Genomic DNA, 13,343 nt, shown 5'->3' on the forward strand with positions numbered 1-13,343 from the left:
TTCTATATCTCCCAATATAAATACGTATCTGTATACTGTATGTTCTATATCTCCCAATATAAGTACGTATCTGTATACTGTATGTTCTATATCTCCCAATATAAATACGTATCTGTATACTTTATGTTCTATATCTCCCAATATAAGTATGTATTTGTATACTTTATGTTCTATATCTCCCAATATAAGTACGTATCTGTATACTGTATGTTCTATATCTCCCAATATAAGTATGTATCTGTATACTGTATGTTCTATATCTCCCAATATAAGTACGTATCTGTATACTGTATGTTCTATATCTCCCAATATAAGTACGTATCTGTATACTGTATGTTCTATATCTCCAAATATAAGTACGTATCTGTACACTGTATGTTCTATATCTCCCAATATAAGTACGTATCTGTATACTGAATGTTCTATATCTCCCAATATAAATACGTATCTGTATACTGTGTGTTCTATATCTCCCAATATAAGTACGTATCTGTATACTGTATGTTCTATATCTCCCAATATAAGTACGTATCTGTATACTTTATGTTCTATATCTCCCAATATAAGTATGTATTTGTATACTTTATGTTCTATATCTCCCAATATAAGTACGTATCTGTATACTGTATGTTCTATATCTCCCAATATAAGTACGTATCTGTACACTGTATGTTCTATATCTCCCAATATAAGTACGTATCTGTATACTGTATGTTCTATATCTCCCAATATAAATACGTATCTCTATACTGTGTGTTCTATATCTCCCAATATAAGTACGTATCTATATACTGTATATTCTATATCTCCCAATATAAATACGTATCTGTATACTGTATGTTCTATATCTCCCAATATAAGTACGTATCTGTATACGGTATGTTCTATATCTCCCAATATAAGTACGTATCTATATACTGTATGTTCTATATCTCCCAATATAAATACGTATCTCTATACTGTGTGTTCTATATCTCCCAATATAAGTACGTATCTATATACTGTATATTCTATATCTCCCAATATAAATACGTATCTGTATACTGTATGTTCTATATCTCCCAATATAAGTACGTATCTGTATACTGTATGTTCTATATCTCCCAATATAAATACGTATCTGTATACTTTATGTTCTATATCTCCCAATATAAGTATGTATTTGTATACTTTATGTTCTATATCTCCCAATATAAGTACGTATCTGTATACTGTATGTTCTATATCTCCAAATATAAGTACGTATCTGTACACTGTATGTTCTATATCTCCCAATATAAGTACGTATCTGTATACTGAATGTTCTATATCTCCCAATATAAATACGTATCTGTATACTGTGTGTTCTATATCTCCCAATATAAGTACGTATCTGTATACTGTATGTTCTATATCTCCCAATATAAGTACGTATCTGTATACTGTATGTTCTATATCTCCCAATATAAGTATGTATCTGTATACTGTATGTTCTATATCTCCCAATATAAGTACGTATCTGTATACTGTATGTTCTATATCTCCCAATATAAGTACGTATCTGTACACTGTATGTTCTATATCTCCCAATATAAGTATGTATCTGTATACTGTATGTTCTATATCTCCCAATATAAGTACGTATCTCTATACTGTGTGTTCTATATCTCCCAATATAAGTACGTATCTGTATACTGTATGTTCTATATCTCCCAATATAAGTACGTATCTGTATACTGTATGTTCTATATCTCCCAATATAACTACGTATCTGTATACTGTATGTTCTATATCTCCCAATATAAGTACGTATCTGTATACTGAATGTTCTATATCTCCCAATATAAATACGTATCTGTATACTGTGTGTTCTATATCTCCCAATATAAGTACGTATCTGTATACTGTATGTTCTATATCTCCCAATATAAGTACGTATCTGTATACTTTATGTTCTATATCTCCCAATATAAGTATGTATTTGTATACTTTATGTTCTATATCTCCCAATATAAGTACGTATCTGTATACTGTATGTTCTATATCTCCCAATATAAGTACGTATCTGTACACTGTATGTTCTATATCTCCCAATATAAGTATGTATCTGTATACTGTATGTTCTATATCTCCCAATATAAGTACGTATCTCTATACTGTGTGTTCTATATCTCCCAATATAAGTACGTATCTGTATACTGTATGTTCTATATCTCCCAATATAAGTACGTATCTGTATACTGTATGTTCTATATCTCCCAATATAACTACGTATCTGTATACTGTATGTTCTATATCTCCCAATATAAGTACGTATATGTATACTGTATGTTCTATATCTCCCAATATAATACGTATCTGTATACTGTATGTTCTATATCTCCCAATATAACTACGTATCTGTATACTGTATGTTTTATATCTCTTAATATAAGTATGTATTTGTATACTGTTTGTTCTATATCTCCCAATATAAGTATGTATCTGTATACTGTATGTTCTATATTTCCCAATATAAGTATGTACACTGTATATTCTATATCTCCCAATATAAGTACGTATCTATATACTGTATATTCTATATCTCCCAATATAAGTATGTATCTGTATACTGTATGTTCTATATCTCCCAATATAAATACGTATCTCTATACTGTGTGTTCTATATCTCCCAATATAAGTATGTATTTGTATACTTTATGTTCTATATCTCCCAATATAAGTACGTATCTGTATACTGAATGTTCTATATCTCCCAATATAAGTATTTATCTGTATACTGTATGTTCTATATCTCCCAATATAAGTATGTATCTGTATACTGTATGTTCTATATCTCCCAATATAAGTACGCATCTATATACTGTATGTTCTATATCTCCCAATATAAGTACGTATCTGTATACTGAATGTTCTATATCTCCCAATATAAGTACGTATCTGTATACTGTATGTTCTATATCTCCCAATATAAGTACGCATCTATATACTGTATGTTCTATATCTCCCAATATAAGTACGTATCTGTATACTGTATGTTCTATATCTCCCAATATAAGTATGTATCTGTATACTGTGTGTTCTATATCTCCCAATATAAGTACGTATCTGTATACTGTATGTTCTATATCTCCCAATATAAGTACGTATCTGTATACTGTATGTTCTATATCTCCCAATATAAGTACGTATATGTATACTGTATGTTCTATATCTCCCAATATAAGTATGTATATGTATACTGTATGTTCTATATCTCCCAATATAAGTACGTATCTGTACACTGTATGTTCTATATCTCCCAATATAAGTACGTATCTGTATACTGAATGTTCTATATCTCCCAATATAAGTATGTATCTGTATACTGAATGTTCTATATCTCCCAATATAAATATATATCTGTATACTGTATGTTCTATATCTCCCAATATAAGTACGTATCTGTATACTGTATGTTCTATATCTCCCAATATAAGTATGTATCTGTATACTGTATGTTCTATATCTCCCAATATAAGTACGTATCTGTATACTGTATGTTCTATATCTCCCAATATAAGTATGTATCTGTATACTGTGTGTTCTATATCTCCCAATATAAGTACGTATCTGTATACTGTATGCTATTTATCTTCGAATTAAACGTCGATCTCTCTTCAATTTTACCAAGACGTGTGAATTGACCTTTTCTTGGCGCGCTTTGAATGACCACAGCTGACCAGTCTGATTGGCTCGTTAGTGGATAGTTGGCTTGGACATCAATAATTAATACCGTACCCCACTAGTTACCCGTACAAATTGGCAATACGGCGATATACATGCTTAGTTCGATGTTATGTTCAGTATTATGTCCAAAGTGACCGATATGTTAATCCGTGTTTGTCAATAAGCCGGCCAGATGTCGACTGGAGTGTAAACACATCAACATGCCTCTAACAAGCGCTGGTCAGACTCAGCAACCGCGAGTAAACACCGTACCTCGACCGTGGTCATAAGTGTCCGAACAATATTGGTTTGTTTCGAGTGATCTGTCCGTCAACATGGCGGACTGGACAGTGTCCGTGCTGCAAGTGAATGTGCCTTACAACTTGACGTATAACGAGACGTACAATATAACGTCAAACCAGTCGGATGAGATCCCGGACGATCGGACATTGGTGATATGGCAGAGTGTAGGGATAGGGGTCGTTATGTATGCTGCAGTTCTACTGACAATCTGTGGTAACATACTCGTACTTATCGCTGTTGCTAGGAACAAACGTCTCCAAACCGTGTTCAACATCTACGTCATCAATCTCGCTGTGACGGACTTGCTCGTCGCCGTCACAGCTATGAGCTTCTACACCACGGAGACAGTCCTTGGTTACTGGCCGTTCGGCGAGTTTCTCTGTGGTGTCTGGATTTTTGTTGATTACGGAATGACTTTTGCGTCAGTTTTTACACTCATAGCGATATCTGTGGACAGATTCTGGTCAGTGACGTGGAGTCTTCATTACCGAGCACACCATAACAAGATTAAAGCAGTTCGTCTCATCATAGCAGTGTGGTAAGTGTACTTTCTAATAAAATAGTCTATATACTCGTCATAACAGTAAAGTAAGAATTCCCCCAGTATTACATACAGATATCCGAGGGGTATACAATAAATGTCCTCTGAACCTCTGTGGTCTGTCAAACAAGGTAGACATGTTATTATGAGGTCATGTTGCGCATGCCACATTTTGAGCCCGTTTTTATTTCCAAGATAGCCACAAACTGCTTTCTTAATTTTAACAAATGCAATGTTCAGGTACTAGTAAAGACAGCTTCTTAAGTCTTTATGGACATATTCAGAATCCTATTGTGGACACCACGTTTTCAAAGAGGTCACCGTTTTGTATTTTGAGTTTGAAGTTTGTTTCCAACGCTCCTCATGAACTACTGCAGGAATTTTCACGAAAATTAATTCTCAGCACGCTGTTACTTGTTCATACCACGTTTGAGAATATAAGATTTTTTTTCTAGAACAGCTGTCTATTTGGAACTTTAGGGACAAATGGAGTTTACGTCCCCGATTAGTATTCCACATTTTAGAATATAATAAATAGCCAATATTGCATTTGTTAATATGATCGAATAGCCAACACCATTTTAGAATTTTGATATTTGAAGTTTGAAATTGTTATTTCTCAAGAGTTTCTGAAGTGACATTTACCAATTTTCTTGGTACACTTTAAAATGAACAGCGTTATTATTTGAAATATTAGCAGCAGAATTAAAACTACAGTAACTGTATCAGTCATATTCTTTTAACGCTGCATTCTTCTTATAAATAGTGAAATGAGTTTCAGATAAAGCGATGCACATGCCTATATCGTAAACCTATCGTACAGTCCGTCGTGTCTGACATTAGTAATACTTTGGTAGTACCGTCGGTCGTGTCTGACATTAGTAATACTGTGTCCGTACCGTCCGTTGTGTCTGACATTAGTTATCCTTTGGTTGTACAGTCCGTCGTGTCTGACATAAGTAATAATTTGGTTGTACAGTCCGTCGTGTCTGACATTAGTTATACTTTGGTTGTACAGTCCGTCGTGTCTGACATGAGTAATACTTTGGTTGTACAGTCCGTCGTGTCTGACATTAGTAATACTTTGATCGTACCGTCCGTCGTGTCTGACATTAGTTATACTTTGGTTGTACAGTCCGTCGTGTCTGACATAAGTAATACTTTGGTTGTACAGTCCGTCGTGTCTGACATAAGTAATACTTTGGTTGTACAGTCCGTCGTGTCTGACATTAGTAATACTTTGATCGAACGGTCCGTCGTGTCTGACATTAGTAATACTTTGTTTGTATGGTCCGTCGTGTCTGACATTAGTAACACTATGATCGTACCGTATGTCGCGTCTGACATTAGTAATACTTTGGTTGTACCGTCCGTCGTGTCTGACATAAGTGATACTTTGACGGTACCGTCCGTCGTGTCTGACATTTGTTATACTTTTACCGTACGGTCCGTCGTGTCTGACATTAGTAATACTTTTACTGATGTGTATTATCATATCAATAAGCTGATTCAATAAATGAGGATGTATTATTTACATTTACCTTGGTCTCCTCCCAGGCGGCTTACTTCCCCCGGAACAGGGACGAGGGGCTCGAGCCCCAACGAGTGTACCGCCAGCTTCGATTGTCACATGACCACCTAAGGTCTAGTGACAGTCTGTGATTTAAGATCACTCACTCAGCTGAAGAAGGCTAAGTGATTTGGTCGAAATATACTGAGGTATATATAAAGTTTCTGTCCTAGTCGAAGAAATATACATAGAACTTTGTCATCAAAACAGGAGATCAACATATTTAGTTGTCATGGTAACCAGCATGCTACATTTCAAGTTATTTCAACAGTAACACGTTTCAAGTTATACACACGTACTGAACGTTTAAACCATGAATCTTATTAGATGAAGACGCTGTTGTACCTCCCCATCAAGATTTTTACCTCTATTCAGTTTTTTCCCATCGCCTTCTACATGTAGTTATCAACACTTTAAGCCCTTGACCTTGACCTTACGAAGAGACACAGAAGATAGGAGACGTAACATATGTTTGGTGTCGTGTAATTTGTGTTTGACTCTAATATATCGAACTCTCAGTTTGAAAGGTAGTGATAGTCTTCTATACCGTGCTTTTAATCTGGAAACAATGAGCGTCATACATCCCCTCGTATACACATCACGCTGGTCGTTAAGATACACTAGTAACGTTGAGTTATCATAACAAATCTATTCAGCAAGATTATATAATTTCTTCAATAAATAATTGCTTTCGTAATATCGAGACAATCGGTTTTCGTGTGTGAACCTATTCGTCATGTGTTGTTAGTTCCAACCCTGTTCAAATGAGTCAATATTGGTTTGATCCTATCGTTCTGTAGCCCGTATGGAACAATACCCCTATATACCAGGATTATGATTACATAACCCCAGTAGTTTGGCTTCATACACTAACATTGACCTTCGCACGCGCTTGTATTGATCCGGTAGCCTTGAATGAGGCGCGTTACTGATATCACACGAAATGATGTTTCTACTAATACCACATCGATTTTGTAAGCGGACTATAAAACCCCATTCAAATAAAGCAGGGTAATAAGGGACATGGACTATTTATAGATACCACGTAGAACAGGGTAATTGTTAAGAAATGAATATTGTAATAAGGAGCGATCAATTTCAGTATCAATATCTCGAAACGAGTGATAAGGGAAACTAAGTATGATAAATGTAATTCTATCAAGCCGGGGTGATTAATAAGATACATTTATGCCATTACCCTTATGATATTCTGTATTAATTATTGTATGTATATAAAATGTATTGTGATGTTGATTCTCTATGTACATGTATGTAAAGAGAACGAAATAAAACTGCTCAACTCACCAATTAGACGGCTAGTGTAGAACATATATGAAGTACAAGTAAAAGAAATAGCTGGGTTAATTTTGGTCGAGCCTGAGATAGTGGGTGATCCAACAGGAAATTCGGAAGATGGAGGAAGAACTTAGTCAAATAAATTTCCCCGTGAGATCTGCTAACGACCTGCTACCAAACCAAGCTATCAAGATAGGACACAGCGAACCAAACATGTAAGCGTCCGTGTAATTTCGAGAACTCACCAAAGAACGGTAAAGATGACGGCATGACAGAGTCTGGTGAGAACAGGCAGAAAATCCCTTAGCCATAATCCTGTTCGCGAAGGCAGTTTGTACCAGATGTAAAATAACTGTATCCTAGATAGCTCGACTACATGTCTTAGACAACTCTCTCCACCCGGACATTCTGGTAAAGTATGGTGGTGCTTGCAGTGACGCGGGAAGGGAGGGGGTGGGGGTTACTAACGAAGGAAGGGGAACTATAGAGTTATACACAAGATTAGGATATAAGGTCGGGGTGTGGGTCTGTCTTGTGGAGTACTGGTAGCGTTAGGAAGCAGAGGTGCAAGTTCCCAACATTTCCGCACATCGCGATAAAGTGTTTTCTAAGGTAATTGAAGTTGATTATATCGCGGATGCAATGAAGAACAAAGTGTGTTTTTGAAAAGCATAGTAGTATGTATTATTTTATCAATATTAGTTCCTTATTCTTTTTTCTATCAGCAAACGAAATAAAAACAAGCAAATGAAAAACATAAACTTATTTTACAATACAATATCTAACTATACAAGAATGTAGCACCAGGAAACATGCATGTCATTCAACAATGGCAGCAATGGTATCCGTGTCATTTGGAAGCTTCAGTCCATAATTCGCATAACGAGCGATCTCGTAAGAAGCAAACATCGAATTGACATACTGTTTAAGTAGTATTATTGACAATGTCAATATTTCAATATAGTGAATATTATAAACATACTTCTATGCAAATATCTATTATTTAGCATTGCCATTGTTTCACTATCGATAACCTAAGTGTAAGTAAGTCTATTTGTTTCTTAACAACTTAGAATCGAGTGTAGAACGTGACCCAGTTCGACGCGAATCAACATTCCGTAATCAACAATCGGAAATCAACATTCCGTTATCAACATTCCGTAATCAATATTCCGTAATCACCATTCCGTATCAACATTCGGTAAAACACGGAGAAGGTTGCGGGACCAAGTTAAATATTCGAATTATCCGGTGGTTTAACTTAACCATATTTCTACGTACGAACAAATTATTTAAATGGGCCGAATTCATCGGTTGTAACCATTTACATGGCCGATAACATGGCGGAACAAAGCAACTCATGAAACCAAACATTTTATCATAACAATAAAACTATAATGAATAAAACATTACATATGAACGGAACATACAACGAATAATTTATTGTAACAGTCCAATAGTCGTTGACAACCAACCAAAGCATATAACAAACGATTGCAGTGTTGTCCGTTCGTGACGTTAACATATTGCAGATTTCATTCCATTGACAATGGTGTAGCTATAGGTTTCTCTCACGTGGGAGTTCTCTTGTATCAGTCGGAGATAAAGATTTTTTTTTTCTATTTTTTTTTTAAATGAAAATAACAGTGACATTTCCTATGACTAGAAATCATCAACATTCTATAAATATTCATACAGCATCGCCTTCTTTAGAGGGCACTATTGGCTGAGCGTTGTCGAGGGATGGCAGAAAATATCTGAGCCGGAGGCGAGGTACTATTCCATCTCAAGACAAATCTATTGGACCATAATGCCCTCCTAATAAGGCAAACATATTATAGGACAACACACTTTAATTTCACTTTGCTAATTTTAACATTAAACTGAACATTTTACCACAGAAGGGCCTGTCAGCGTCAGCCATTTTCGTTTTTGCCCAGCACAACAGTATGATAGGTAACCGACGTCACCATTGATTCATGATCAATCTCCAGCCAAATTTGATAGTGCCTTGAAGAAAGGGCACTATCGCTCATAGTACGCATGTGTGTAGCCAATGGGAAGTCAGTATTCTGTCACATTCAATATTGACCAAAAACCGAATTTAATTCAAGGTTATAAATATTTATATTACGTTAGCCTGAAAAGGTAATCGGCCGTTACTAAGGGGACCAGAACATACCTACCACTGGTGAACTTATAGTTGTTGTCTACATTAGATACAAAATCCCTTTTTTATGACAAACAAAATCGACACAAACAATGAAGTTTTGCTATCGTTTAGAAGGGACGAACCCTACACTGTATCGACACAAACGTAGTTTTCGAATTAACAGTGTTCGAAATATCTGTATTGAAATTACCAAAAAACTGAAGGAAAAACAACGGAAGAAAACAAAACATTCGACTCTTCTTAGGTTCTGTTGTCACCGAAAAGTTGGGTGGGGTTTACCTGTCTGTCAACGGCATTTACCATTCTGAACTCATCGGGTATTGTCGCTGAAATAATGTAGATTCCCCGAGGAGTTCCGGATGCGGCCTTAGCAAATGGATGTGTTGTCTATGGGTAAACTTGACGTGAAAATAATTTTCAACGTATATCACACAGAATAGATGTTTGTTTCTTAATCCTTGAACATTGGTATTGTTTAAAGAAAATATTGTAGATTGAAGTATTAAACTTCTATTTTGTTAAGTTTATGAGATCATAAATCCAACGATGTAAGAGATAAGTTGTATACGCGAACATTATGCAATTTTCCTCATTCTACATTTGCTTTATGAACTCATAGACTTAACAAAAAGTGTTAATCCTTTAACAAATACACATTCAAGATGTGAAAATGAATATGTATTGAAAGTGTCTTCACAAAACATCTACACAAACATATTTCCATTTGTGGAAGAATTAAACTCCATTCACATCCAGTTCAATGGCGACACTAGATGTTAAATCAGCGCAGTAGTGGAGGAAATAAAACTTACAATGTGCCCCCCGTAATGTATGTTGACCTCATGTACATATGTACAGACATATATTAACGAAGGTACATTGTTAATACCGTGACCCACTTTTGGTTCATGGTATATTGGACAAAACTATTATTTCTTTGCTCTCAACGTGACTTGAGCCATTTATGTTGACAGTATCAGTTAGAATATATCTATTGTTTTATATTGTATCATTTCTCCATTTTAGGGTGTCCACCCTGGTTCTCTGGCTACCGGCATGTATAATGGACAGAATCAACAACTCAGTACCTAACAAATGTGTGTGGGAACCGTCCAAAAATAAAGAGTTTGTCGTCGTTATAGCGACAATAGGTCATCACGGAGCGTTCACAGTCATGGTCGTGTGCTACACCAAGGTCTTTTACACGCTTGTGCAGCGTCAAAAGTGCAGTATTGGTCATGCGCGCCTTTCCGATAGATCGCCTAGAACAGGATCTCCTACCAACATCCGGTATACGAGACCTGGTAGAGAAAGTCCAGCGGAAGTGTCGATAGAGAGTCACATGAATGCCGACACCTCAAGTGACGCTTCTCACGACATCCATATAGTCAAACAGGAAACATCGAATCCACCGTCCATATGCAGCAATGAAATGGGAAAGGAAAACGGAAATAAGAGCTATGGTATCCACCTTGAGCCAATATGTAGTCCAGTGGTGAACTCCGCAACTCAAACGGACGATGACAGCGATTATTTAGACGGTCTAAATAAAACTGTTGACAAACCGAAAAAACGACATAGAAGTTTCATCAGTAGGCACAGCAGAAAGCGGAAACAGAGAAAAGAGGAGGCAAAGTACGAGAGACACGAGAGGCGGGTGTTTACAACCCTTACCTACATCCTCGCGGGCTATGTCATTTGTTGGCTTCCTTTTCATATCGTGTTCGACGTCCGGGCCGCCAAACCGGAAGCAATTTCCTCCATTGTTTATAACTTGGCGTTTTGGCTATCATACCTGAACTCTATGATCAATCCATTTTTATATAATTTTAGTAGTTCTGACTTCCGGACTGCATTCAAACAGTTGTTGTGTAAGAGCCAACCTACGTCAAACGTTAAGTAAACAGGAAAATACAGCATACGTCATCCGGCATCTCCAGGGCGCAATACAAAGCAATACGTTCCAAGTTACGATAATGTACTTATTGATAAATACACTAGTAATGTTAGTGTTCTGTGTGATACCTGTGCTACTATAAACATGGAGTATACAACCAGACTTTCAGTAATTGTATTTGCTGTAGATTGTTCTTGTTTGTAAACAAACTCCGGGATTACGATAAGTGTATATTGTATGCCACAACTACAACACATGGTCATTAATGTGACTGAAATTATAGGTGTGGTACAGAAGCTACAGTGTATTATAATCGCTATACAAATACTGTGTTAGCTTTGACATTTGTTACAACACATCAGGTATAACATTGTTCATATTGTATATCATTTAAAAGCGAATGCTGTTGCATTATTTCGCGAAACCGGATGTCTCAAAGTGAGCAGCACTTCGCTCGTTCCCTCGTCCAGATAGAAATCAAAATAACGATATCGAATTTTGTGAAACATTCACCATTTCACCTTATGTTTATTTTATTAATCACTTAATTGGTAGTCAATGTTGACCTTCAGGGACCACATAATCTATTAAAATGACGTCACAATAGTAAATTTACCTAAAATGGATAAATTATTAACGTTCATTGTTTCGTTAAAATATGAGTTATTTTTATAAAAGCATTTTATGACTGAGCATAATTTATTCGGGGGTCAGAAGTCATTATGACACAATATCAAGACACGATAACCTCATTATAAGTGTAACAAATCGACGGTTTCGTGTTGCAGGTTTCGTGTAGGTCTATGTAGAATATTAATCTGATGGATTGTGGTTTGAATTAATGTAACTGTAGAACAACTTTTCTTGACGGGTGTTCGCCTGTAGGAAATACGATTACATATATAAATCACATAATAACATATCAAACTATATAATGGGAATAAAATCTGTGAATTTGTATTTCTAAACTTTTGTTCCATTAGTGTCGTAAGTAGAGAAGCTCTGAAGTCTACATTAAGAATTATCTCCCTTGATGACTCACTGCCATTTTAAATTACCAAATTACAGACTGATACTCTTCTTTAACCGAATGTCAGAATCATTCTCTCGTTTATATATATTCATCTGTTCTCTGTACCTGTAAGATTTGTCTAGACGAACTCATAGCCTGAGTTGAGTGTTGAGTCTTCTGAAAGGCTAAAGGTATCAAACTCATGGGCACTTTTGCTCGAAGATCCCCTGGATTATGCTATAACACAATCGAAGACACGCAAATAGCTTGGGATCGGGGATCTCTTGTTCCAAACATAAAGTGTACCTGTCCTAAGTGAATAACAAAATTATTACCAATCGCTAAGCAGACGCATTTCTGTTTATAGATTACAGAGGAGGACGACCAATTCAAAGCCAGTCCATTTAGGTATGGCGACCCTTTGATTTTGTTATGAAATATTCAACAGGTGCAGCGAGCGAAAGTGAACGAAACCCCCCCTGGAAGGTAGAGGATGACTCTGACCAATCGTAACGTTGATATTTGTAACAGAACTACACGAAAATTGAAGACTAATATACAAGTATCTCAGAAACTGCAATCAATCTATTTCACCTTCGTGCTGTGGTGCGATCCCCATTTCCTGATATCAAAGATGTCTCCGGTATGTTAAACTATCTTCCAGTTTCCACACTGTATAACTCGTTTCGTCCACAAGGTGGCGGTTTCAAAGCTTTCGATTAAGCTCTACAGGTACATGTATGTGCACTTTCAATATATTCGTCAATAAAAATGGTGCGTAAACGTTTTGACTTGTCGTAAAAGAGTATATAATACAGGATCCTATTTAAACCCGATCTTAATTTGGCCAATTAGCGTCAAAAT

General features: G+C 36.1%; 1 protein-coding gene across 1 annotated transcript; it reads left to right on the forward strand.

Annotated features, from left to right (window-relative positions):
• Positions 1–3,782: 3,782 nt before the first annotated feature.
• On the forward strand, positions 3,783–12,427 carry LOC117331682 (beta-3 adrenergic receptor-like). Its single transcript, XM_033890515.1, has 2 exons — positions 3,783–4,528; positions 10,597–12,427. Exons 1-2 carry the CDS (start codon positions 4,023–4,025, stop codon positions 11,471–11,473), a joined length of 1,383 nt encoding a protein of 460 aa, XP_033746406.1. The 5' UTR covers positions 3,783–4,022; the 3' UTR covers positions 11,474–12,427.
• Positions 12,428–13,343: the final 916 nt, after the last annotated feature.

The sequence above is a fragment of the Pecten maximus genome, chromosome 7, assembly GCF_902652985.1.
Source record: "Pecten maximus chromosome 7, xPecMax1.1, whole genome shotgun sequence".
NCBI classification, from domain to species: Eukaryota; Metazoa; Mollusca; class Bivalvia; order Pectinida; family Pectinidae; genus Pecten; species Pecten maximus.

What these genes read in the sequence shown, in the direction of transcription:
- LOC117331682 (XM_033890515.1), top strand. Translation starts at nt 4,023, where the DNA reads ATGGCGGACTGGACAGTGTCCGTGCTGCAAGTGAATGTGCCTTACAAC. An exon ending in CGTCTCATCATAGCAGTGTG is followed by an intron (nt 4,529 to 10,596) that starts GTAAGTGTACTT and finishes TCTCCATTTTAG; the next exon opens with GGTGTCCACCCTGGTTCTCT.